The sequence below is a fragment of the Ailuropoda melanoleuca genome, chromosome 5 (assembly GCF_002007445.2).
Source record: "Ailuropoda melanoleuca isolate Jingjing chromosome 5, ASM200744v2, whole genome shotgun sequence".
In the NCBI taxonomy this organism is placed as follows: domain Eukaryota; kingdom Metazoa; phylum Chordata; class Mammalia; order Carnivora; family Ursidae; genus Ailuropoda; species Ailuropoda melanoleuca.
Window position 1 is genome coordinate 53,987,317 of NC_048222.1, and position 27,840 is coordinate 54,015,156.

General features: G+C 41.4%; 1 protein-coding gene across 7 annotated transcripts in view; it reads left to right on the forward strand.

Annotated features, from left to right (window-relative positions):
* The window catches only part of MYO5A (myosin VA), a 183,280-nt gene extending 155,670 nt beyond the window's left edge, over window positions 1–27,610 (forward strand). For 3 of the 7 annotated variants that reach the window (XM_034660960.1, XM_034660961.1, XM_034660965.1), the window contains 11 exons: window positions 128–326; window positions 2,577–2,651; window positions 3,919–4,012; window positions 8,991–9,137; window positions 11,232–11,386; window positions 13,585–13,674; window positions 15,506–15,656; window positions 17,766–18,048; window positions 19,700–19,874; window positions 21,077–21,157; window positions 21,438–27,610. In XM_034660960.1, coding sequence (XP_034516851.1) covers window positions 128–326; window positions 2,577–2,651; window positions 3,919–4,012; window positions 8,991–9,137; window positions 11,232–11,386; window positions 13,585–13,674; window positions 15,506–15,656; window positions 17,766–18,048; window positions 19,700–19,874; window positions 21,077–21,157; window positions 21,438–21,590 — 1,603 coding nt within the window. In that variant the 3' untranslated portion in view covers window positions 21,591–27,610. The remainder of the gene's footprint in view (window positions 1–127; window positions 327–2,576; window positions 2,652–3,918; window positions 4,013–8,990; window positions 9,138–11,231; window positions 11,387–13,584; window positions 13,675–15,505; window positions 15,657–17,765; window positions 18,049–19,699; window positions 19,875–21,076; window positions 21,158–21,437) is intronic. The other 4 variants (XM_034660962.1, XM_034660966.1, XM_034660964.1 and 1 more) reach the window with 2 other exon arrangements.
* Window positions 27,611–27,840: the final 230 nt, after the last annotated feature.

The window sequence follows — 27,840 nt, forward strand, 5'->3', positions numbered from 1 at the left end:
CCGAAGTTGCACAAACAGTAAAAATTACCCACTGTTCCTGCCCTTGGGAGTGAGCATAAGGCCTCACACCCAGCGAGCAGAGACTCGGGTGTCATCGCCCTTTCCCATCTTTGTGGCTTCTCCTCAGGCTCCTGGAATCCCAGCTGCAGTCCCAGAAGAGGAGCCACGAGAACGAGGCGGAGGCCCTTCGAGGGGAGATCCAGAGCCTGAAGGAGGAGAACAACCGGCAGCAGCAGCTGCTGGCCCAGAACCTGCAGCTGCCCCCGGAGGCCCGCATCGAGGCCAGCCTGCAGCACGAGATCACCAGGCTGACCAACGAAAACTTGGTAAGGAGAGGTGCCAGGTCTGCACGTCCCCAGTGGGCAGTGCCTGCCCTGCACAACCATCCTCGTTTCTTTTTGATCAAGCATATCTGTCTGGGCTGGGAGGAACTCGTTGCCCTACACTTGATCCCCTTTTTCTCTCGCAGAGACAGAGTAAGGAGGATGTGACCATGTGGGTAGAAATGAAAAAGGTACATGCGTAGGTTGTGTTTCTGACAGAAGGCTCTGGCACATCGAGGAGGGCCTGGGAGTTACCCCCCGACTCTGCTGGGCTTTTGATATCCTTGAGAAGTCAGGGGACCTGCTTCCTCCTCTCCAGCTGCAGATTCTCTGCCATGTCAAGGAGGTGTGTTATATGATTATCACAACAGAGACTAGGGACAAGCTTTGTTGACCTTTGGTCCCTTTGGACGTTCCTGCCTCCATCTCCAGCAGGCAGGCAAGGCTTGGAGCTGTGGTCAGGGAAGGCGGCTGGCTCCCAGGTCAGGGTGGAGGGACGTCAGGATTTAAGTTTATACATTTTTTATTCTAATAGAAGTGCAACGAATGTGGAGATTTTTTCCCCTTGCCAGATTCTGAATGCTGGCACAGAGTCTGAGTTATTTCTTATTCCTTTTTTTCTTTCTTCCTTTTACAGGAAATATTTTTTTAAGTGTTTGTCATGAAATAACTTTTTTTTTTTTACAGATTTGTAAATCTACTTAAGTTTGATAAATGTATTTATTAAATTAAAAGTCATTGAAAAGTAATAATTCCACATTCCAATATAAAATCTGTATTTTTAGTGTTAGCCCGGTTTTGAGAAAAGCTGTTTAGAACTGGTAGTGATTTGTCTTTTTTTTTTTTTTAAATTCAGGGTTTTAATGACCTCTAATAAAATAGTTTGAATTTTCTCTGAAGATTTAACAGTCTGAATTATTATAGTTTTCTAGTGTCATCTATTCAACCACCTTTTGTATTAATTACATGCAAAACCCAAAAGTTTTCTTTTCACTGTCCATCCCCCTGAAGGCAGCTTGCTAAGTAGGGCTCCACTGTGGGAATGGGAGAAGCATGTGAGGGCAAGTGTTGGACTCTTTCCAAAGTGACTGAAATATCACTAATTTGTGGGGGAAAATGTTTTGAATCATGAAATATTTTTGAAATGGCATTTTATTACTCTCAAGTATATTGATGCTTAAATAAAACTAACAGAGCTTTAATGTCTAAGAATTGATAAATATACTGAATTATAACATTGATCAGTGTGTAAATTCTGTACTTATAAATGATTGTTTTAAAATACAAGGCAAAACTGTGAAATCGAGATGCTTCCGGATGGCAAATTCCCAATTGTTTCACTAAGTCGATTAATCATTTCTTTTGCAGCCTGTCTGCAGCATTAATTTTCTTGGCAGTTTTTCATAGCTAATGCAAAAGTAAATTAAGCTCTCAAATTCTATGGGGTAGAGTCTAGTTAATGAGTTTCTCTGAGTTTTAGAAAACCCTCTGCAGGTCAGCCGCTTCCCATACCTCACTGACTAATTCTGGAGAATGGTTTCAAACTTAAGTATAGGGAATAATGCACTTTTCAAAACCATTATATAGTTTCTCAATCTTAATTGTGCATTTCTTTAGGAAACACTTGAGCAGAGTAGTAAAGCCCAATGAACCCATGCTTAGCGTTCTTGGAAACTCTACCCTACACAAGCCGCTTACCCACCTACTTCCCAACACAAACACGAAGATGGCCTTTCCTTCTCCACCTGCGAACGTGCTCCACCGGCCTCCCGTGCTGCCTGGAGCGAAGGAAGCCACACAGCTTCTCACCAGCCTTGCCAACTTCAGGCAAGAGTGCCAACATTGCCATGATTTTCACTTCCATTGTATTTGCCTTTCTCACCCTTGTCACTGCTGCTAGCTGCAGAAAAAAAAAGCACAGCAGCTTGTGAGCAGGTCTGAGGAGCGAAATACCAGTTTCATGTGAGGAATACAGGCCACTGCTCCGTTTAACCTGCTAAGTGATGGCGCCTGAGCCACAGCCCGTTGCCTCGGAGCACGTGAAAATACATGTGTATGTGTGTATCTATGTAAAATGAGAATTGTCTGTCCTGGAAAGATCCGAAAGCAATGGCAGATGACAAATCAGCCTTTTGAGTACATATACTGTCGTTATTTGTGTTGTAAAATATTTTAAAATTGATTTTGCTGAGAGGTCACATTCCCCTCAGAGACACAGAGAAAAACAAATATCCGTTGTGCCTGTTTTTTCAGTATTTTGAGGAATTATATGCAGATGACCCTAAGAAGTATCAGTCCTATCGGATTTCACTTTACAAACGGATGATTGTATGTACACTCAGAGTGCCTTTCTGTTGTCTCCCTCGCTACTTGGAGCCTCTATTCCTGAAGAGCACACTGCTGCCCCCCGCCCCCCAGGATTCTCTTCAAAAACTTTCACGAGACCTGTTTCTCCCCACAGCTGTCTTGTAGCCAGTGGTGTCACCTCTATCCGTGTCCTGCGTCCGTTGTCACGTTGGGTTTGTTATTAACACTAGGCTTACAGTGTGATGGAAGCAAAATGTGATCTGAAAGATAAAGTAAAATCTGAGAAGCACAACTGAACACTTTGAAACGTTAGCACCTGTTCCCTTTGGATCAATGGTCTAGTAGCCAAATCTGCGCTGTCTGAACTGGAAAGTGAATGAGTACTTGTGTTTGTAAATGCTTTCCTTCACCACAACCTGAATAACAGCCACGCACGGATAGCACTGACTGACTTCTCTCCCAAGCTTCCGGTCTGCTGTTACCCACTTTCTCCTTAGTTACTGAACTCTGAACGTTGCCTGTGATTTCAGAATTCGTGATTCGATAGCCAGTCATCACAGACTTTTTTTTTTACCCTCTCCCCTTGAATGTACTGTTTTTCATTCTTTTTTTTGCATATATATATATATATATATATAGCATTTGGAATTGCCCCCTTTTTTCTCTATAAGCAAAATTCTATCACCTGTAAAATTTTACGGGTGTGTTACACCATCTGCCACTTTGACGTAGGTCAGCAGATCACTCTTTATCCTTTCTCTGTGGTTATTTTTTCGAGTTACCTTTTAATTCCCCAAACTTCTGAAGTTATAGGACTAATGTTAGCATCTCCAAAGGGTGGGTCTCACACACGGGTGTCAGTCAAAAGCCTCGACCTCAGTTCAACCATCCTTAAAACTTCCCGCAGAACTTTTTTGAGCATCTATCAAAATTTATTTTGCCTCTTTTCCCTTAAGAGAAAACATTCCACTGAAAAAGCAGTACATCTTACGGGCATTTAATTGCTTTACCCACATGGGGTCTACTAGAAAAGACTCCCCAGTGAGCCTGCTATCCATCACACTGTAAAGGATTTACTGCAGTGTGTATTTTAATATTTGGCTTTTATTGTAGCTGCGTTTCCATGCCTGCCAGTTTTAGCCAGGTGGTGGCTCCACCAGCGAGCTTTTCTGGAGCTTTTATGTAAAACTAACGGTGTTGTGCCTGTGATTCTGTGTCTGCTTTCCCTCTGTGCATTTTAGAAGGCCCATTTTGATCTTTCTATTCTATTTCTCATTTTAATCTTTAGGATTTGATGGAGCAACTTGAAAAACAAGATAAGACTGTTCGGAAACTGAAAAAACAGCTGAAAGTATTTGCCAAAAAAATTGGTGAACTAGAAGGTATTTCCACATGTTTTTATAACAGTTGCTGAATCTTGATTTTGTATTGCTACACCAGTGGTCTAACAGGTTTGCATGTGAATGTTATGATAACAAAAATGACTGTCAGCAAACCTGACCTCTGTGGAGTGGAAATTTCCATTGCGAAGCAGGGAAAAATGTTCTTTGCGAAGAGAGAGAATTCACTAAACAAGTATCTAATGACTATCTTCTATGTGCTAGACACTGTGCTTGGCAGTATAACATAGAGGTTAAACACATGGATTTTGGAGCCAGGCTTCTTGGCTTCAACTCCCAGCTCTTCTATTAGTCATCTGATACCGGGCAAGTTATTGAACCTCTCTGTGTCTGTTTCCCCACTTGTTAAATGGGAATGATCAAAGTTAAATGGTGTCTACCTGAAAGTTTGTAAGGATGAAATGAAGTAATGTGTGTAATGTATTTAGTGTATTTCCTGACACATAGTAAATGCTATATACAACTTTATTATTATTATTACAGTTAGTATTAGGGATACTATGATGAGTAAGGCAAAGTCTGTGTCCTCAAAGAATCTAATGGAGAAAAAAAAGAAGTAAGAAGAAATGAATTATGATTATAAAGAAATAAGATTTTTAACATTTCATGATTCATATATGATGTGGGAAAACACCTTGAAAAAACAATCAAATATCAATTGTTATTATATACAAATGAATCTTGTCTTTTGGATTAGTGGGTTTGTTCCTTCACTAAGTATTTACCTAGGTGCCAGGCGTGTAGCAGAGAATGGAGATGACGCCAGCTTCTAAGCTTATTCCAACAGTGTTCTTATTGTTCAAGAGACTTAGAGATCCCCTTTGGAATTGCCTTCAAACCTGTGCAGTTTTGACCAAAAATGATACTGTGCAGTCTGACTACCTAGCTTTTCTACCTAGCTTGTCACTCAGCATAGTTTGGAATGTTCAGAAGAGTCTACCATTTTTAACTCTGTGTGGTTTTCATTCTTCCAACCTTCCAAGGTCTGTCATAACTGTCCTTTCTGTTTGGTCTTCCTACTTCTCTTGGTCAAGTCCTGCTCATCCTTTGGGACCAGAGTCATATGTCACATTCTCAAAAGCAGCCTCTCCTGATCACTCAGGCAGGCTTGATGGCTCTGGCCTCTGTGTACCACAATGGCTCACATTTTTTTGTGGTTTTCACTGTCATATTTTTAGCAGTTTTTCTGTTTGAATCACTGGCTTCCTCAATGGACATGAGCTTCCTGAGCATAGGGACCACCTCTTATTTCCCCTTGTTCTCATAGCACTAGTAACACCTAGCACATTATGACAGATTATGATCTGTCATAATCATTTCTTAAATGTTTGTTGAATGAATAAGTAAGTTCCAAAAATATGTAGAATGGCAACATAGATGCTTACTTTGAAGAGGATAGTACTCTCTTAGATGTACAAATGCTGAAATATTTGTTTAGAAATCAGACAGGTTACTTTGCAGTCATAATTTATTTATAAACCTTTAGCATTACATGACTCATATATTACACTAAAATTTTGAACCTCCAAATCACACACACAGACTATAATGTCTGTCAACAAAACTGTAAAAAAAAAAAATCTTTATTCGGAGAACCTTTCTGCACTTAACTCTGTTTTAAATATATCAGGAGATGATAATTAGACCACAGAATGCCTGAAAGAACTGATTTTAAGGATATTAATTAGTAGATTATTTTTTTTAACATCTAATGATTTCTTTGCAATACATTAGTAAAATTTGGTAAGTAGCAAGCCACTTATTATTTTAAGTTTTTACTCCACTTTCTTTAATATGTATATTTTAATTGAGACAGGCTATGATATTTCAAGATGTCAGCCATTTTAAGCCATTATCAATCAGAAATCAGTCTCATCAGTTAAACTGTCTTGTCGGCTATAAGGAGCATTTGAGAAAGCCCTTCATAGATTAAACAAAAAGACACCGTATTCTTAAGAAAAGTTACATTTCAAATTAAATGATGTAGATCTAAAGAATAAAATGAAATAGATGTATGTTCTTGGGCTCATGCTGCGTCCTCTTCCCCCAAGTTAGAGAGTAAAGGTAACAAGCTCTTCTAAACACTTTTCTCTTCCTGTTTCCATATCCTCCATTATACAGAAAATACTGGGAACTTTCTACAACAAAACACCTTTTAAAAGCCAAAAGTTTTCTTATATCTTTCTTAGTACAATATACTTACATTCTTCTGGTTTAAAATAGCAACATTCTTCCCTCCTCCTCTGGGCTCCCCTTAATTAAGGAGACTTTTTTAGAAGCCAACGAAGCCTGTTTTTAAAACGCCAACATACATCATTTTTAGCAGAAATTATAAAGCACAATGGAGAGTGTTTCAAAATTTGATCTGCTTTGTGCTTTATTTTAACCCAGGGGTGGGTGTTGCATCTCAACTTTCATAGAGTCAGGGAATTCAGACCTAGGAGGATTCTAGAAATCAGTTAATTATTTCATGGGAATAAAAAACGGAGGCCCAGAAACCATCAGGGACTGCCAAAGTCTCAGCCAGGGAGTAGCCCAGCTGTAACTAAAGCCCACATGCCTTCAGGAACCACTGACTTCTCTCCTTTGTGTCATAGTTTCCAATGTAACCTCTTGACTTACAGGAATTTATTCGACTGTCTCTATTAAGCCTGGAATCAAGATCTTTCTGGTTCCAAAGTGAGGAAAATTAAAGTTTTAAAAAATTGTCCAATTTCCTTTCCTTTTCCAGGACAAAAAGGTTCAGGAATATTTCCCCCTCAAGTATAAAGAATCCAGAAAATGAAAATAGGGATTGCTTCAGGTCATTCTAGAAGAAAGCCAAATGACCCCCAAGGCCTATGAGTCTTTGAAAACTGGAACATGGTCCTGGCTTCTTTCTTTCAGGCCTTTTATTTTCCTGATCCTGCATACATAAAGGTTGACATTTTATTTTAATAAGTAGATGACTTGCTACATAAATCAAGGTCGTGTTGAGCTGACGTCCATATTTTATCTATGGATTTTTGTAAAGACATCTCTGAGGAGAATTCAAAGGCAGAGAGAAAATTTTAATGGAAGTATGGCAAATTTTGTCTCTGACATTTTTGTGTAGAGCCAAAAATATCTTGGTTAGAGGTTTTGCAAAAAAGAAAGTGAAGCTTTCTTTTAAAATGTAAAATCTCCTAGTAAAAATATTTACCATATTTCATAAATTCTGAGGTACTCAAATTTTTGCATTTTAACATCTCAAATTAGGTTGCGTCTTTCAAAAACTCTCTATGGGTTGCAGTTTAATTGGCAGTGTTTTTCCTTTGTAGTGTTATGTAAAATAATAGTATATCTCATCGTCACTGGATGAAATCAGTAGGCTTAACACATTCTCTTGGGGTTTGATAGGGTCCAAATACGTACCTTTATTGATAAACATAATATGTTGACTCTGTTTCCTCCCAGTTTCCCCTCTCAGAATCGTTTCCGTGCCTCAGAGCGACTAGTCCCACGGATGGCAGGGATTTTACTCTTTCATACTTTACCAGCAGCACGTCCAGAAGCCGCGGAGGCCACCGTGGGCTGATTCTGAGACCACCCCCCACCCCGTGCTGTTGTGTTTAAACTGACTCCAGAAGTCATCTGTGTAAAACTAAATGGCCTGAATCTCCTATCTCCTGCGTAGAGACGTACATTTTACCAGGCACACGAAGCACTAGACGCCACAGCCCTGACTTGTCCAGTCACTATATGGTCACTCTTTAGATATCATAGTGTTGATGGATGGTGGTGATTTTCCGTGCTGATAATCCTGGCGTGTGATGCTGCGGCCTGAGGTGGATGGGGTGTCACTAGGCTGGCTCTCGGCCACATAAGCAAGAACACTGGCAGGTATTCTCCGTGATAACCTTGTCCTGTGGAACTGGCTTCCCAGAACTAACACAGGAAGTCGCCCAGAGTGACAGCAAGTGCTACTGATACCTTGGAGAGTCAGCAACGTTGAACGTTCTCATGCTTCTGATCTGCACTGTGTTTGTTTGACAACAGATTCAACTCAGTCTATCCCCAAATAGACTTCTTCACTGCCCCCTCCCTGCAGATGAAAGAATAAAAAACCCTGCTTATTAGCATGTATTTCCACAAACACCATCATAACTCTGTGTTCCCCTACCTTCCCTTCCATTTCCCATTTACTTCTCAATTTTGTGATGAAATTGGAGACCCTTTTCTTTTAATCCTTAGCATAACCCTTCTCTAGCACTTCCCATTAACACTAGTGACCGTTCTTAACATCTGAAAGGGTCGTTAACCAGTGGCTGTACTTTAATGGTTATGACTTCATGGTAAGACTTCTAGCACTTGACAAGAACAAACAAGTAAAAAACAATAATATTTAGGAAATCATATTAAATAGAAGTGTTTGCTCATGATTTCTTTGGGAATGAAGGGTAGCAGAAGAAAGCTAGGTCTTTGCCTTATGAGGCTTTTGTGAAAAACAAGATCAGTGCACGTCAACTAGTGCAAAGAAATACTATTCTGGATTCATAGAGCTCAATGTGGGGGAGAATCTTTGATACTCTTGCTGCCTCTTTGTAGAAGTTTTTTTTTTCCTTCTGTGACTTAAAGTCTAAACATCTTTAGCAATTATGATGCTACTGATAAGTTAACCAAGAAGTTAAGCCATTTACTTTGGGGGCATTTAATCTTACTACAAAGTAAACTTTATTACAGGAAAAAAAATGTTTTTCAATCAAGTAAGGTTCTTTGATGTTGATAATAACCAAGCATTAGTGGCTGTTGGAGTGACATTACCATATAATTTTGCCATCTAGCCACCTCATTTTAGCAGAAAAGAGTATTTAAAGAGAAAATAATTAAGTGACAAATATGGCAAGTTTCTGGTGCTATAGAGTTCATTTAAAATTGCTGGAATGTAGAACCCTTGTATCTTTTCTGCCTGGAAAATACCTTCTTTTTGTTTCTCATCTAGTCGGCCAGATGGAGAACATATCCCCAGGACAGATCATTGATGAACCCATCCGTCCAGTCAACATTCCAAGGAAAGAAAAGGATTTCCAAGGAATGCTGGAATACAAGAAGGAGGATGAGCAAAAGCTTGTTAAGAACCTGATTCTGGGCAAGTATTTTCTGCATTGGATAGAAGGTCTTTCTGGTACATGTGTCAGTGGTGGGAAGGACTAGTCACTAATTTTTAAAATATTCAACCCTGGTTAATTGCATCAACACTGCACACTGCATTATCCTGCTGGAGTAGCGTCCTGACCAGTCAGTCATACCTCATCAGTCAAACTGCAGGGAGACTTGCCTAGGATCCACCTATAAGGATCCTTTGGGGCCAGGCCTTCTTAGCTCTGGCTACAGATTAGAATATCTGGAGAAGCTTCTGAGAAGTATTCATGCATGGTCCCTACCACAGACTCATTACATTAGAATCTCTGGAGGGAAGAGCCCGGCCACATCAAATATGTTTTTTTCAGTCTTTCAGAGGATTCTGAACTGTAGCCAAAGTTGAACACCACTGTTCTGGGCCATTTAACTACCTGAGTTTCGTTTTTTCCCTTGCTTCCTTTCACAACTACCTATGTTAAGAGCAACACTTTGGTAATAGGGAAGAAACAAAAGAATTAAGGGAAAGATTCCAGCCGTGGAAGGAGAGGACAGATGAAATGGACATGGAAGAAGTATTTTAGGGCAGCGTCGGGACAAGATGGGGTGTAAACCCATTGGTTCTGCAAGAAGACTCTTTAAGGGAGGGTGGGAAATGAGTTGGGAGTGCACACAGCCTGAAAGTTGTGAGCTAAAGAAGGGAAAAACCTCTCTTTTCAGCCTTTGCATAGCATTGCACCTGGCAGGTGTGGGCTGACAGCAATGTGATTGGCAGTTACACCTGATTTAATGTTCCTGGGGTTCATGGCGTTAAGCTGAGTACTATATATAGGTGCAGAGGCACTTAAGTTTCAATATGATCTTCATTTTGCAAAAATGTTAAGAAGCCAGTGGTTTTTAAGCATAGAATTAACAAAGATTCATCAATTCAATAAACATTTAGTGAGCTCCTACCAAATGCTAAGCATTTTCTATGTACTGGGTAATGAATAAAGTCATTTGTAATCCCTATTCTCATAGATCTTACATTGGGGAGTTGAGGGGAATAGAGAAAAAAATATACATATAATGGGGTAAAAGGGTAAAGAGTAAAGGCAAGTGTACTAGTTTATATAAAGTTGTCAGGAAAGTTCTCTTCCATAAGGTGATCTTTGAACAGAGATCAAAGGAAGTAAGGAAGCAAATCATACTGACATCTGAGGAAAGAACATTTCAGGTAGACAATAGTAAGTACATAGGCCTGGGGTGGGAGCATGCCTGACATGTTCAACCAACAGCAAGGAGACTCATGTCGAGTTAAATTAGATAAACGTCTTCTTGCAATTAGGCTGAGAGGGAGAAATGTTACTAGAGCACAGCGAGCTGGGGAAGGGGAACAGGGCCACATCACACAGACCACAGTGAAGATTTTTGATTTTGTAAATGACTGAGAAGAGAAGCTACTTGGAAGATTTTTAGAACAAGAGTGGCATTTGTGTGTAGAATTACTGTGGTCGTTGTGTGAAGAAGGTACTACTGGGGAGCAGGGGATGAATCAGGGAGACTAGTCTGGCAGCCATCACCACAGTCCAGGAGAAGATGATGGTGGCCCATTGTGGAGTAGCTAGTACAGTAAGTAAGTTTCTGGATGTGTTTTATAGGTAGGGCCAACAGGATTTATTGTTGGATTAGATGTGTGGTGTGAGAAAACAAAGGAGTCAAAGATACTGACAAAGCTTATAACCTGAGAAACCGGAAGCCTGCAACGGCCTATTTACTGAGATGGGGACAACTCCTAGGAGGAGGGAATCGGGGGTTTCGTTCAGAATGGACTCAGTTTGACGAGCTTAAGCAGAGGTATCAAGAAGGCAGTTGATACACAAAACTGGAGTTCAAGGGAGAAGTCAGGGCAAGAGATATAAATTTGGGAGTTCTAAGATTCACACGTCCCCACCCTTAACAATTTCTCCATTTGATGAGCTATTAAAATATGCTTTTTTAATATGACCTACTAACCCTGAATGATTGAATTCTTCCACGAGAACTGTGCCTTTATATCTCTCAAAGCATTCCTCATGAAGCCTTTCAGTGTTATGTAAGATTATTTTTCCTCATTTCCTTTCAGAACTGAAGCCCCGTGGTGTGGCGGTCAATTTGATTCCAGGGTTACCAGCATATATCCTGTTTATGTGTGTTCGACATGCTGACTACCTGAATGATGATCAGAAAGTGAGGTCGTTGCTAACATCAACAATTAACAGCATCAAGAAAGTATTAAAGGTCAGTTCATGTTCAACAAAAGCGTCGTAGTGAACATTAATGATGACAGAATCTGCTCTGAGGTCTTTTCCTTCCTTAGATTGGGACTAAGTTGCCAGATACAAACACTTTCCAGTCTTCACGATAAGTTCCACTCTGGGAAGCAGTCTTTCTTGCAACATTTCTATATGCCTTCTTGTACAGTGGGGCTCAGGTTGAACATTAATCAAAATTAATTTGATATAATTGCCTTAAATTGCAGAGTAAAATAAGTTTCTTCATAAACAGAAATAGTCTGTTTTGAAATCTTACAAGTAAATTAAAAATATTTAGCGTGGTCCATATACAGAGGGAAAATGATGCTCCAGGTAAAAAGGTTATTAAAGAAGTTCAGTACGACATGGGCCGTTCATAAAGAAGATGTCTGATCAAACATTAACATTTTTCTCCCAACTTTTCTTCCTGTTATTCTCCAACTCACCCCATAATTTTCCTTGTTACCTGAAATGCCTGGTTCCATGTGAGAAGCAACACACAGATACTAAGCAGAGAGGAAAGACTTGGAAAAGGCAGCAGAATTATGTAATAGAGCAGAAAGCCCTACATAACTCAGTAATCACTGAGTCACCTTGTGCAATCCTCCTTTTGCCTCTCTAGAAAAACAATGAACATTATGCTTAACTTTAACTCACGAGTTTCTGTGAGGAGCTAAGAGAATGTGCTCCAGGTACTTTGCTTTCTGATTATCTAACTGAAGTTGAATGAAAACTTTTAGGACAGAGATAAGTGGGTTGTTAACAGGCCGGGTGGACGCTCTCAAATCTAAGGTGTCATTCATGCACTATTTTGTTTTAATTGTGGTAAAATACACAAAACAGAAAATTCACCATTAACTATTTTTCAGTGCACAGTTCTGTGGCATTAAGGGCATTCACATTGTTGTGCGGCCATTATCACTGCCTACTTCCAGAACGTTTCCATCTTCCCCTCCTGAAGCTCTGTCCCCATGAAACACAGCCTCCCTGTAGCCCCTGGCAGTGAACCTCTGACAAAGGCGGGTTCTCCGTCCCTTCTGTGCAGATATTGTATGGAGTTAGCTTTGCAGGGGTTACTGAAGTGTGGAGTTTCTGAAGACTTAACATTTAAAAATTGATGGATGTCTTCTGAAAGAACTCATTTCAGTTTTGGTGAATGGATGCTATAGTGCATTTAGCCTGCAAGTTTTACTAATTTTTAAGTCAACTCCTACAAAGACAGCAAAACCAAATCGTGTTTTCTCCCTGTCATCCTAATTGCATGAAGATATTTATCTAATTTGACTATTTATTATACCAAATTGTTTAAAAATTAAAAAGGAGTGGGTACTAGCATATAACACCTTTTTAATGCCATTCAAAATTGATGTGCATTTGTCTCCCATCCCAGTTTTGAAGTGTATTTGCCTCAAGCCCTGTTCTGACTTAGCAGTTGGGTGTTGTTTGACAGGAGCCCTGGTCCTAATGCAGAGCCATTCAGCTTCCCCTTTCTCCTCTTCTTTTTTTTTTTTTTTTTAAAGATTTTATTTATTTATTTGACAGAGATAGAGACAGCCAGCCGAGAGAGGGAACACCAGCAGGGGGAGTGAGAGGAAGAAGCAGGCTCCCAGCGGAGGAGCCTGATGTGGGGCTCAATCCCAGAACTCCAGGATCACGCCCTGAGCCGAAGGCAGACGCTTAACGACTGCGCCACCCAGGCGCCCCCCCCTTTCTCCTCTTCTGCACAGGACTCCCTTCATCCCATTTCTGATTCTCTGCTCATGAATTGTATCTTATTGTTGACCAGATTTGTAACCTAATCTGGGTTTCAGCACTTCATAGTCTGTGATTCCCTGTTGTGCTATTAGTCCTTTCTGATCCCCTGAATAATCCTGAGGGAAGTGAGTTGGCGTAAGCTGTGATTTGATGAATTTTTTTCTGCCAGAAGGGACTGCTAAGCTAACATCACCTGAATGACTGGGCATCCTTTTCTAACAGCAAGAAAATGGATGCCAAGCAAAGTAACAACCAACCAACAAACGCAGGGTTGAAATTTTCTAGCAATGATGTAAGACTTCACAATTGCAATGCGATTTATTTTTGTGATTATAATGTGACTGAAAGAAGTGGGCCTTCTGGTATCTGTTACTTTCAGGTTGCTATTTCCCTAAGGAGAAGTGAATTTAGCCTTTTTCTCTCTTTCAGAAAAGAGGTGATGATTTCGAAACCGTCTCCTTCTGGCTCTCTAACACATGCCGATTTTTGCACTGTTTGAAGCAGTACAGTGGAGAAGAGGTGAGGAGACCTTGATTACGAAACCAGAGTGATGTACTTTCTCTGACCTTTTTAAGGAAAATTTTTAAAGCACGAAACATTTAACCACTTGTTAAAGATTTTATGTATTTACTTCAGACAAAGAGAAAGAGAGCAAGTGAGAGAGAGAAAGAGAGAGAGAACATAAGCAGGGGGAGGGGAAGAGGGAGAAGCAGCCTCCCCACTGAATAGGGAGCCCGACGTGGGGCTCGATCCCAGGACTCTGAGATCCCAGGACTCTGAGATCCCAGGACCCTGAGATCATGACCTGAGCTGAAGGCAGATACTTAACCAACTAAACCACCTAGGCGCCCCCCATTTGTCAATTTAGAAACCTGAATTCAGAAGCGGGTTGGATGCTCATAGCTTTCTTTGATGTTCATTGTTTATGAAACAGTGAATTGGAGAGCAATATAGTTTCTTCCCTCTGAGAGTTTGTATTATGAGGAAGCATAGCAGAAATGAAACCAGCATTGGTTAATGAATTGTTAGGAGCAATGAAACCTCGTGTCAGTATGTGGAAGTGGGCTTTTTAGGGACTGATATGAGAAATATTGAACTATTTAAAGAAATTCATCAATTTTGGCTTTCCATAATACATAAAAGGTGATCAAACTGAGGCATATCTCTTTACATTGGTCCAAAAACCTATTCTGCTTTTATTTGCAGTGATATGTTCATCAGGCGTTTGATAGACTTCAAAACTATGTAATATATTATAATTATTATTTATTAAGGTCTATTCAGTATGTATCAGACAGCACTTCCTTTACACTCTGTTATTTAATTCTTAAAGCATCTCTGTGAGGTAGGAATGACAACCGAGTTTTACAGATGAGGAAACTGAAGTTGGGCGACGTTCATCACTCTGCCCAGGTCCTCTTAGTCAGAAGGAGCAGAGCTGGGGTTCTGCGGCTGCCTCTCTGACAGCCTGTGCCCCTTCCCACTGCCGTCCATGCCTCCCATTTTTTGCCTGGAGGGCAGGCAGAGAAGCTGACCAGTAGACTTTCTGGGCACCCAAAGGCTAGGGGCAGAGGACTGTCCTGGCAAATGATGGAAAGCATTAATATGAGTAAGGTGCAGTCCCTGAGAAGGTGGGACGGAAGACTAGAATTCCTCTGAGGGGCCATTACTTGGCCTATCAGTCCGCACTTCTAGACTGTGTTGTCAGGTGGTTTGTAGGGAGGCAGATGCTTGACTGTGGGCAGAATCCATGAAGCAGGCAACGTCTGACAAAAGTACCTGCCTGTACAGTTGGTTTTCCATTTTAATTAATACCACCAAAAAATTCCATCCTAAGCTTGGATTGAAAATCATGTATGGTTACCATGAAATATAATAAAGGGAAGTTTTTTATTTATCCACTGATCTCGGTAGAAATTGGTCTGTTTTAAAAAGATTATGTGTGCCCTTCAGGTGTAGTATTTATAAATAGGACTATATTTAATGAAGCTGAAGTTAAAAGATTAGTACTTTAGATAATTTAGTGTTTGGTAGTAAACATGCTGCATCATAAGTGAAAACACTCATTCATTTTTTTTTTTCAAATTAAGTTTCCCCCATCTTGTTTCACTGGCATGGCTATTGGAAAGTCTCAACTGCTAGCTTGCCAAGCTTAGATATTATTCAAAAGCTAATAAGAAGTGGAAGGGGGATACGATGGAAACACAGCATTTGAGAACGACTCTCAGGCGTTCTAGAGTGGAACAGGTAGAAACTCTTCAGAGGAAAAGACAGCAGGGGAAACTGATCAAATGAAGGAACTAGGAGAGAGATTTTAATGGGTGTCAGTAACTTTGCCTTCTGGTTCTAGGGCTTTATGAAACACAACACATCTCGCCAGAATGAACACTGCCTCACCAATTTTGACCTGGCTGAGTACCGGCAGGTGCTAAGTGACTTGGCTATTCAGATCTACCAGCAGCTCGTGCGGGTGTTAGAGAACATCCTTCAGCCAATGATCGGTAAGGCGAGGGCAGGGCTGACGTCGAGGTCTATCTGCCTCACATGCCCAGCAGCGACACTTGTTCGGAGGCATATCTTCATACGAAGAACATAAAGTAGTAAAACTCAATCCTGAAATTAGCTGATGAATCCCAGGACCCCAGCCATGACTAATTGGAATACATCAAAGTCACTGCTTCCCCGTGATTGAAAAGGCAGTATCCAGTGAATCTCCCCACTGGCTGACGCCTCTCCCTTGAGACTGGGTTCTGCTTTATACCCAGCAATATACCTCATACCTTGTCCAGTTTTCAAAAAAACTTTAAACTTTGGTCTAGGAAACTGCTACACAGGACCTCCTCGGGGCCCACCTAAATGAAGGAGTTTGCACTTTACCTATTAGGCTACAATCAAAGGGCCGGGGGTACCATGGCAACAAGAAATAGGTCTCGGACACTCTGTGTTGAGTTACATATTTCAAGGCCCCTGTGGAATTGTCAAAGGCCATCTGGTTTAAAGTAGTGGTTTCTCATTGGATAAGTGACTGGGGTGTGCACGTTTGTGTGTTTCTATATATGTGTAGTCAACTTGGTGTGTGAGCCTATGTACCTCTCTTTATATGCGTGCACTCATTCTGAGTATGTATTTATATGCCGTACTACCTATATTCCTTTGGAATGTGTAACATAGATGAAGTAGGAACTAGGAGGCATATATAAATTGCAGGCTGCTAATTTTGAATGGACTGAATTTAAGTTACCAAACTGTTATCTTCAGGCAAATTATCAGCAGCTTCTTTTTTTTTTAAGATTTTATTTATTTATTTGACAGTGAGAGGGAGATAGAGTGAGAGAGCAAAAACAGGGGCAGGGACAGAGGGAGAGGGAGAAACAGGCTCCCCGCCGAGCAGCGAGTCCGTTGTGGGGCCTGATCCCAGGACCCGGGGATCATGACCTGAGCTGAAAGCAGACTCTTCACCTACCGAGCCCCCCAGGCGCCCCTATCAGCAGATTCTTAAGGCTACTCCCAGCTACCCTTTCTTTCCCCACACACGTGTTTTCCACATTTCCACAGCTTCTTCATTGCCCTTAGTATTCCATCTTCTATCGCAGGCCCACAATTAACCAACCAGAAACATAAAAGGCTGAGGAAGCCATGGGAGATGGCAATGCTTTCCTCAGGGGACAACTTCAGGTCAGTTCTTCAGTTGTCCCCTAACAGTTGTGTACTCAAAGCAACGTAGGTCAGGTAAAATATAAGAGGCAACACAGACGCAAAGAAGACCAACTTCAGCCAATATTTCTTCTACTTTTGCCTATTTTTATTGACTCAGCAGGAAGCTTACCTCTGAGCTGTCCCACTTTAAACCACTACCCCCATCTCCCAGTGATCTGATAACAACCGCCAATGTTTTGTGTCAGTGTGAGGTTCTGTGGTCAGCGCTGTGAGCTATTAAAATGAGTAAGAGATATAAAATGAATCAGGAATGGCCCCTGCTCTCAAGGGGCTGCCAGTCCAGGGGGTGGTCACCCCACAACTGTCCTCGAGGAGGCATAAGCCAAACACTGTGAGGGCGTAGTGGAAGAGCAGCCCTGCCCCAGATTTGAGAAGACCGAGTTCTGGGAGGTTGAGGCTCACCCGAGGCCTCCCTGCTGCTGTGGGGAGCTCAGGGCAAGGAAGGGCCCCGTTTTCCAGCCCCACACAGCCATCCCCTCCCAAGGCTTCTCCATGACCACTGCCCAGTCTCCTGCTGTTCTTGCTACTTGGTTCGCCTGTGGGGCCTCACATATCCATAGAGAATCTCTTCTCCTCTCCCTAACTGCTGCATCTTTCTCAAAACCCCCCCCCCAAGGTACACAAGCTGGTACTAGTACAAGGCTGCTGCTTCGTATTTTAGAAAATGCACCACAGAGATTTCTTAATTTTATGGTAAATTTTTGCATTTAAGAATTATTCCTCCATCAAGTTTATAATCTGGAAACCCTTTTTTGGAAAGTTTGTCTTCCCCTCTCTTTTGGTACTCAGATCATTGTCCTAAGTTGAACGTGGGAGAGTATGCGTGTGCACGTGTAAGCAGGCGTGTGTGCACGTGGAACAGGCATCTTCTAACCCTTGAACTCCTCCCACAGTCTCGGGCATGCTGGAGCACGAAACCATTCAGGGCGTGTCTGGGGTGAAGCCCACGGGGCTCAGAAAGAGAACCTCCAGCATTGCGGACGAGGGCACCTACACCCTGGACTCCATCCTCCGGCAGCTCAACTCCTTCCACTCGGTCATGTGTCAGCACGGCACGGACCCTGAGCTGATCAAGCAGGTGGTCAGGCAGATGTTCTATGTCGTCGGGGCCGTCACCCTGAACAACCTTCTCCTGCGCAAGGACATGTGCTCCTGGAGCAAAGGCATGCAGATCAGGTGAGCCCACGCCAGCCCTGCTCTGCTGTCGCTGCCGGCCTCAGTGCGGGGGTGCCTGCTGTCTGCTGCCGCCGGCCACGCAGCCAGGGAGGGCCACGCTGGACTTCTCTGTCACGCGTTACAGCTCCTGGCTGTGCCTTTGCACAGGTTCTCCCCACCACCAGCTGGGAGCCTGCTCCCCTGGGACACTGACTTGTTGGAGGAAATGGAGAGACGATGAAAAAAATACTTTGAGTTGAGATAGCTGCTCCCTCACCTTTTGCATGTGTTTGAATTGTACATAACAAAATACCGAATTCTTTGTAATGAAGATTTCTAATGTTTGATTTCTCTTAGAAATGTATTTTAACAAAACATCTTTTTGTACCATGGCAACAAAAGCTTGTCTAATAGATCTCTTACTAATCGGAAACATGCCCCTCTATCTTTTAAAAACATGTCCACTCAATTTTATGCCCAGCTTCTCCTCAGCGTAACCCATTATCATAATAGAATTGATTTTTTTTTGCAAATTATTTATTTTATTTTTTTAAGATTTTATTTATTTATTTGAGAGGGAGAGTGATAGCAAGAGACAGAGCACAAGCACGGGAGAGAGGGAGAAGGCTCCCCGCTGATCAGGGAGCCCGACCCAGGGCTCGATCCCAGGACCCCCGGATCATGACCTGAGCCAAAGGCAGATGCTTAACCAACTGAGCTACCCAGTTGTCCCCAGCAAATCATTTATTTTAAAACAGAATATTCACCAAGAGAGGAAAAAATGATCTCTCCTACATAAGTCTTTAATCTCGGGAAAGCTTGGCCTCCTTTTCAAATTTTCCATTCTAACACACATCCATAGTAGTTAACATTAAGAAGATAATGCCGTCATTCAGGTCATAGATTTTATTTCTCTTGAAGGTTTGTTTATGTATTTCTCTATACATGTGAAGCACTGTTTGTAATATCACACTGCCTGACTGCAAAGTTCTCATCGTGAGTCCATTTAGCATTTTAGCATGAGAAGCACTGTCACCTGGTTGACCACTTCATGAAACCTCAGCATCTGTGTGATTTCTGCATCTCTCTCCACATTTGGGGTCTCTGCCTCTTCCAGCCCCCCCCCCCCGCCCACACTTTCCCTTCTCTCCTTCCATCCCTGGGCTTCCTCGGGCCACTACACTATCACCCAGGCTCTTCCCTAAAGAGGGCTCCAGTGCAGGGTCTCTGTGGGGGCATCTTGCTTTTCCTGACTAGGAGTCTGACTGGAGGAAGAAAGGGTCCTCAAAGGTTATCAATTCTCTCCTCTGACGCTGTGAGACCACCTAGGAAGCATTTCCTGGTCAGCTGTTTAATGACACGGCCATGTTGGATGTTCCGTTTTGTCTTTCAGCAAGTTTTATTTAGTAATTTTTGCTGTAATGGCTCTATTTCTACCTTCCATTGACGTTAATGATATCCTCTAGTCATTTACTCTTACATAATTATGATTATAAACCTCATGGCTATAATAAAATTTTAAGCACAGCTGGTAAGATTTAAGAAAATTGAACAAAAATACTGCCTGTCATTTTAACTGAGATTCCTGACAAAGCCATACATAAAAAATTAAGACATTTATGACAACATTCAGTAAATTTGCATTCTCTCCCTCTCTCTCTTTTTGGCACAGGTACAATGTCAGTCAACTGGAAGAATGGCTGCGTGACAAGAATCTGATGAATAGCGGGGCTAAGGAAACCCTGGAACCTCTCATTCAGGCTGCTCAGCTCTTGCAAGTGAAGAAGAAGACAGATGACGATGCAGAAGCCATTTGTTCCATGTGCAGTGCTCTAACTACTGCCCAGGTGAGGCGCCTCCCCTGCTGGGAGATGCTGTGGCATTCAGCAAGGGTGACGCTTAGGGAAGTAAGGAGCCCCCCCAGCCATCGCTCTTGGGTCGGAGCGGACTTCATGTGTGTCAGAGAAGACCGAGATCTATACAGATCTTAAAGAAAGGAGGTTTTGCCAGAAAGTAATACATTTCGGTGGGAGCCACAGTCATCCACAGTCCACACTCAATAACTATTTATTGAGTATTTACGGTGTTCTACGTAATGTTGCAGACACCGAGATACAACCAAGAATAAAACAACATCCCTGTTTTCATGCAGTGAACATTCTATGCATTCTATGCAGCCTATATCCCAAAAAGTGATTTTCCATGTTATTTGATAATTGAATGATATTAGACTTCTCTATTTTTTTAAGACAGATAATTCTTGTTCCTTCATTTCAATAAATGACTAATTGAGCTTCTATCTCAGGGCACCATACTATTGCTGGGGGAGATACTTCAAAATAAGTAACAATCCTTGCCGAAAAGGAATTTTCCAGTTTAGTAGGCCAGGCAGATGTACCCAACTGATTCTAGTATACGAGGTTCTAGCAAATTCTATATTAAGATGTCTAAAGGAAGTGCCAAGGGGCGATAACTATGTTCAAGGAAAGTCCTGTTAAGCTAAAGCATTGACGCTAAGGGAGTGAGAAGGGCGTTCGAGGGCAGTGGCAACAGCATGATGCAAGGCACAGGCATAAACGTGCCCATTTTTCTTTTGCCAGTTATTTCTATGCTGACTCCTGGGCTTTCTTAATGTTCTTTACGTGTCTTGTAATGTAGACATCTTACGTAGATTATACATAGAATGTGTATAGAAAGCAGCTAGGTGGAAACAAGGGACACTGTTAACAGTTGCCACTCGGGTAGACTGAGAGGATTGAGTGGGACAATTTTCCTTTTCATGTTGTGCTCATTTGTGTAGTTTGGTTGTTTTTCCAAATTTATATGGCTTCTTAAAATGTACAAATTTTACACTAATCCATTCTTATTTAAAAAATTCACACAGTAAAGGTAAATATGCCTTTAGACCAGCTCTCTCTCCCCTTATTCCAACCCAGCCCTGAGTGGAATTACAAACTATATGCATAGATCCTTTTACTTTTCCAGATTATAAGCATCCAGTGTGTGTTTGATAATATGCTGCGAACTTTAATCATTTCATTTCTCACAGATTGTCAAAGTGTTGAATTTGTATACCCCAGTTAACGAGTTTGAAGAAAGAGTCTCTGTATCATTTATTCGTACTATACAGGTAAGATCTCCCAGGCTTTCTTTTTCTTTGATTCACAAACACAGTTTTTTGAATGAAAATTTTATAGTTTATTGAGAGAAAATGTGTTTTTTTATTGTATTATCTCATTTTAACAGTGCATTAACTTCTTGTTAACAGCTTATTAGAAAAAGGAAGTGATTTTAAAACAAATACAAACATTCTTTATTAGTTGAGGGTTATTTGGCAGATTTTTGGTGGGGAAAAAAATCTTCATATATCCAAAGAACTGATGCTCTGTTTTTTGTTTTTTTAATCTCAGATGCGTTTACGAGACAGGAAAGACTCTCCTCAGCTGCTCATGGACGCTAAACACATCTTTCCTGTCACCTTCCCTTTTAACCCGTCCTCCCTCGCACTAGAAACCATCCAGATTCCAGCCAGCCTGGGCCTGGGATTCATATCACGGGTCTGAAAGTGATGTAATGTCAAGGCCAACAGTGGCAATAAGAACCCATTATTTCCAGTGAGCTACTGAAAAGACATTTTTAAAGAGACAGTACTAATATCTTTCAAAGAGAAGTTATTAACTGGAAATCTCATTAAATACTTTCATCTCCTTGGAAAGAACGATAGGCTTCTTTGTGCTGTGTTCCTTACTAGCAACTCTCACCCTGGGTCAGTTAGGTGTCCTGAGGTATAGGCAGGTGAATGACAGAAGGAAGGGGGAGGAGAGGTCCCCAGATGCCAGCATTTATTTTCAGTCCTTAGCACTGCATCTGAATGATATGGCAAACGTGTAAATTCCAGCTATGAGCTGTTGTTAGGAAGGCACCCACAAAGAGTCTCCTGTGTACGGAGCAGAAGAATTGAAAGAAAAATTGCCGTTGAGTACATATCATATCAGTTCAGGAATCGGTTATGTTGATGTTGTCAAACAGGATCAAAGAAATAAACTGGCAATATGTAAAGTCCTTGGTCAAGTAACTTCCTTCTATGTGTCACTATGATATCGAGATATTAAGAGAATGTTGGTTTGCCATAGAGCATAGAAGTCCATTTGTACTGTCATTGACTGAGCATTTAAATTGCTGCTACGTACCGTGTTCTTTAATATTTAAGCGATATTCTTATTAGGCACTACAACAATAAGCTTCTCTTTTTATCAGCTGTGTTTACAATTCAATCAGATCGGTTGTAACTGGATTATGTGCACATATATACAGGTCCACCTGCACAAGTGGCGGACACTGGGAAGTCATGTAGTAATAGGACAAAATGACGTTTAGGGATAGGATTAGACAAAGTGGCTGTTGTTGATGTCATTATTTATTCAGAATGTATTACATTGATGTGCTCATTAATTTTCCCTGGGTAGATATCACATCAGGGTACAGTGTTCTGTGAAGTGACTTATTTTTAGTTCCCAGACCGGATTCCTGCACTGCATATTTTTCAATCCTGACAGGTTTTCTTTCTTCTTCTTCTTAATTTATTAAGAATTAATCTCAGTCACTATCTAGAGAAGATTCAGGTCTTGAGACCTTGATTATCCTATAAATTATGCAAAAGAAGGTGTATAATAAATGCTATGGTTCCATTTTTTTTTTAGGCTTGCAGCTTCTATAAATGTTCTCAGTACCACTAGATACTTTAAGGAGCATCATATTAGAAATACTTTAAGACTTATGTAAGAAATATAAGAAGATTGCTAAATTTTACAGAGGATATGTTTCAATAAGACCCAGATCCTATAAGTTTCATTCTGAAATCCTAATTAAACATATTCTCAATTTTTCCTGGAAATCCTAGACAGTGGGTCTTTCAGGTTGTGCAAGAGTAAATTCTTAGCTTTCATTAGAAACTCTGGTTCTGAATTACAAACATAGATTTATGTAAGTTAACTGTTAGATGGTCTATGAAAAATGACATCTTATTAAAACATGTGCAATATTAATGGAAGTCAGTTTCAAATCATGATAAAGATTGTTATTAAAAGATAAACACTGTCTATTAACTTATTTGGGCCTCACATTCCTCTTTTATACAATAAGAGAGTTGGACCCTTCCACATCTAAAATTCTATCCTCTCAGCACTGGGATCATAGAGAAACTAGATGCAGTTACTCAGTGAGTTCACCCTCGAATGGAAAGATCAGTGTTTGGTGCCTCTTAGTCGTGGGGGATTAATAAAACGTAAAATCACAAGTTAGTGTAGCTATAACCTTTCTTAAATGTACATGGCTTACATGCTTTTAGAAAGTGAATTAGTTTGGGTAATTTTTATTCCATCACGTACTGCTGTATATATTTATTTGCAAAATCAACCAAAACCACTGCTGATTCCATCAGGTTCTCTTAGTTTTCCCCAGTTGTCAATGTGGTTTTCAATGAATGAACTCTTATAACCACTTGGTTAGTACTGAATGTGCCAGAATATGGACTCATTGCATAGGGAAGATGCTAAAAACAAAATGTCACCATTGGAATAGACTGTCCACTTGGGACCGGGAAGTCCTCCCTGCCCTTCCCCAGCTTAGTCCCCGTGCAGCATGTCCTGTGCACACCTGGAACCTCGTCAGGTCTTCAAGAGCACACGGTGGCTCCTACTGCCACTGCAGCCCTTTATCTTACCCCAGACCGCGCTTGTGCTGAGTCATCTCTCTCGTCTCCTGCCTTTCTGCTACAGAGTGCTGGAGCCTCCGTCCCACACCTGGGCCAGAATCTCTCCTGTTCAGTGATGGTCACACAAAATTCTACTATTCCAGGCTCTAGCTTCCTCTGAGGCCTACCCAGGACCCCAGATGGGGATCTGAATTCACTTCTCTTAGCAGCCTGAAGATCTTTAGTCATGACAAGGATACCTTATAACCAGGGAACGCCACGACCTGGTAAATGACTCTGTGTGCTACTCTCTTGAGGATACAAGAGTAATGTGCTGACTAGGGGTTTCCTTTAGCCCCTCTGAGGACAGCTCACCCTCTCTCCAACCACACTTTCTCACCCAGCTTCAAACCTACCTTCCCCAGCCCTCCACCCGTCCATTCCACCGTTCACTCTTTCCCTTCCCTCGGCCAAACCGTAGATCCCATCACCTGCCTGCTCACTGACTCTGACCTGTGGAAAGCAATGGAAGGAGTCAGTCTTCAATTGACCCCGCCCTCCCTTCAGGCCGATATTTGTTGTTCTAATTTCTCCGCAGTACATTCCTTAACATTGTCACTAATTTGCTTTTTCATATTTCCCCTGTGATACACAGTAGGAATTCCAAGAAAGATCTTGAAAGAACATGGTTCTGTCTTAATAGCTCCTTCTCAACAGTCTCCCCCACTCACCTTACATACAGACTCAGCTCACATCTGGGAATGCAAGGCCGAAAAAGGAGGAGCAGTTTTCCCCGTAGCTTTTCTTTGGTTAAGGCTTTGGTCTACCTGACCTGAGAGTAACTATAAAGAAGGGGGAAGGTAAGATCCACTAAGCAATTCCTTTGGAAGTTCTGAAAAATCTCCACATACCTGACACTTCTCTCATCAAGTGCAAAATTACAAGAAGATATATTCCAAAGCCTACCAAAAGGAAATTTGGGGCTTCCGGTCAGTTTGTACGATTTGCTTTATTGCCTTTGTTTCAGTGGATAATTGAGAGTTGGCCCTTTCTGGGTGAGTAATTATGTGTAATATAGATCAGATCTTTTAATAACACGTGAGGGAGGCTATGAAAATATTGGAATTTCAGTGTAGTGATTGTTTTAAGAAATTACTCTCCTGGTAACCCTAGGTAAAAGGGCACCTGTCCTAGTCTGAGAAATCCTCACACAATATTCATACTCCTTCTCTCTCCCCGTCCCTCCGTCTCTGCCTGTCTCTCTCCCTTTCTCTCTGTCTCTCACACATACACACAGAGTCACCAGAATGTGGAGTTCCCCAGGAGGCATCCTCAAGGATCCTCTGGGTAACTTCAACTGTTTAGGATGAAACAAAGCAACGAGTGTGTGACCCTTACATTCTCCTGCTGAAAGTAGTGCAGACCAGGACCTTGCATCTGGCTATGCTTTTCTTAGGCGCACGTCCTCTGTTACCTCATTGTATCCTCACGACAGCGCTGGAAGGTCGAAAGGGTAGCTGCTACTGCGTCACTTGCTGATGATAATTTGAGAAAGAGAAGGTGGGTGACTTGCTGAGGTCACACCGGCCTCCCATGGTGCCCGTCTCCTGCCTGCAGCCATAGCGTTGCCTAGGCAGAGGCAGGCAGGACACTGAAAAGTCTCCAGGGGACATTCTCTTTCTCCTGCTATCTGTGCAGTGCCCTGGGTCAGCGAGAGATGTTCTTTTTTTTTTTTTTTCTCTTATCAGAGTTGGCAACTGGCACACGGGAACTGAGCGAGTGCCGAGTCCCGGGTTCTTTGTGCTGACAATCCGAGGTGCCCGGAGCCTGGTGGCTTTCTTCGTATCTGTTCCCTGCTGTCCCTAGGTTTGATTTTCATGAGTCTGAGCTCCCTTGGAGGGTGCAATACTCTGTGTTTAGGTCTTTTATTAGTAGAAGGCTGTCCCAACCTGGCTGGAAGCCGTGAAAGCCTCCCCGAAGTTAAGAGGTAGGTCACTCTCAACGCTCGCTCAGAACCACACTAGAGCCGCGGGGGGGAGCTGGGCAGCCTGCAGCCAAGCCCCCGGGTCCCTTCTGAGGCCTGTCCCCGGGCAAGCCCTATACAAGTCAGTGTGTCTGAGCGTTCCAGTGTGTGCATGCTGCCAGTGTAGACTCCCGAGCTAGGAGGTGTGCTACGTGCATGCGTGTTAGAGAGGCTCCGTGTATTGCTTTGGCCTCTGTTCATGGATAAGTGCATCGTGATTTCTTCTCAGGCTGTGCTGTGAGGACCGCCTTAACCCCTGCTCCCTTCCCTCCGAGAGCTGCCTTAAGTTCTCTGGAACTCTTCCTCTGTAAGGGACTGACTGACCTGGAGAGGATATCTTGCTGTGTTTCTCAAGGTTCTGTGAGGGTTTCGGTTGGGGCGAGGCCTCCAACCACGAATTCCTTTCTCTCCTTCCTGCATGACTCTCCCTCCTGTGACTTGCCTTCCTTTCTTTGCTGTTATTTCCAAACAGGTGTTAGAACTCAGGCAGCACCAGTCTCAGAGCCGGTGAATGTGGGCTGAGAGAGTGATCCTGAGTTTGGGGGGCTTTGTGTCACGAGGAAGCAAATGAACATATGTAAGAAATAGATAACTTAGCTTCTTGGTAATGCTTAAGTGGCGTGTTTTCTCCTGATCTTTTCTTAATACAAGTAAAGGGTACAACTGTAAAACCTTCCATGGACATGCTTTAAAAATTTTTTAGGAACCCTGTAATATATATATAAGAGTTTGAATGAAAACCGAAGAGATCTGTGAGTTCTAACCCATTGTATTAACCCAAATTAAATCAACCTGGAGTTACATACAGTTAGATTTCTCAGTAGATCAGGAACTGAAAGATACTCTGTAAAACAGCTACCAAAATGCATTTTATACATTTTTTAATTTTCTAATTTGGTCTAGCGAAAATGTTCATTAGCTTAACATAATGAGTGTCATTAGCTTCCAAAAATGACTGAAAATGACTAACGTTTCCTTAGTATTGTGGTACAGCTTGAAATATTTGAAAGAAACATGTTTTTCGAGTGGAAACTGGTATGTATAAGTCAATGCTTGGTAGGTCAGTACATTTTCATGCATTTTTCAGTCAATAGTTTCAAATATCTTATTGTTACCATATGTTATAAAACTTTAGCCTACATTTCAGGCTCTCTAAATCACTTGAACCATTTAATATTTTCCAACAAATGGTGAATTTTTCCTTTAAATGTGGATGTGTATTGTAATTTATGATTCTGGTTATGTATTTTTTTGTGAACTCCTGGAGTAATGTTCACTTTTTTTTGTGTCCTTGGAAAATTTAAATTGCTCTAACAATGTTACACAGAAATGAGCTCATCATGACATTTAACATATTGTATTTGAATTGTTAATTTTAATTATTAATTTACTCTGAAATGGATATGCCATTTAACTGCAGTGAAACTGAACATTGCAGTTTTTCAAATATTTTTCCTTGTTGGATCTGGAAAAGGAATTCCATTTTGGTCTACATCGAAAAACATGATACAGTTAATCTTTGAAAAGCTGTAGGTAAAATATGCATCCATTAGGAAAGAAGCGGAAATACTAAGAAGTGAAAGACATTATCAACTAACACTGGTTTTAAACTGAAACCGTCCCAGCATATCTCACATGGAATTTTAAAAAATAAGTTAATAATTCATCTCATATCAACAGAAGCCTTTGAAACATGGGTTTTCACCATTTATCATCTAGTGCTAAGATGAAAACCAAAACAATATCAGATTGACACTTACACTCTAAATTTGTAGTTGTCTAATGTTGTTCTTAGTAAATGTGCATCATTAATGCTGTATTCTCCTAGCTATTATAGAAAATTGTTCAAATAAAGATATGGAAATAAAGTATTTTTGTTAGTGTCTTATAAATAAGCTCGCAGCACATGGGACGTGGGACACACACCAACATAGAGCATGTTCTGGGCTGTAAAACACACCTTTAATATCTAAGAGGACAGAAATCATACAGTGTCTGCTCTCAGATGACAATAGTATTAAACTAGTATTAATAGTAGAAAAATGGTTGGAAAATCCCCAAATTTGGAGCTTAAACAACACGCTTTTTAAGATTTTTT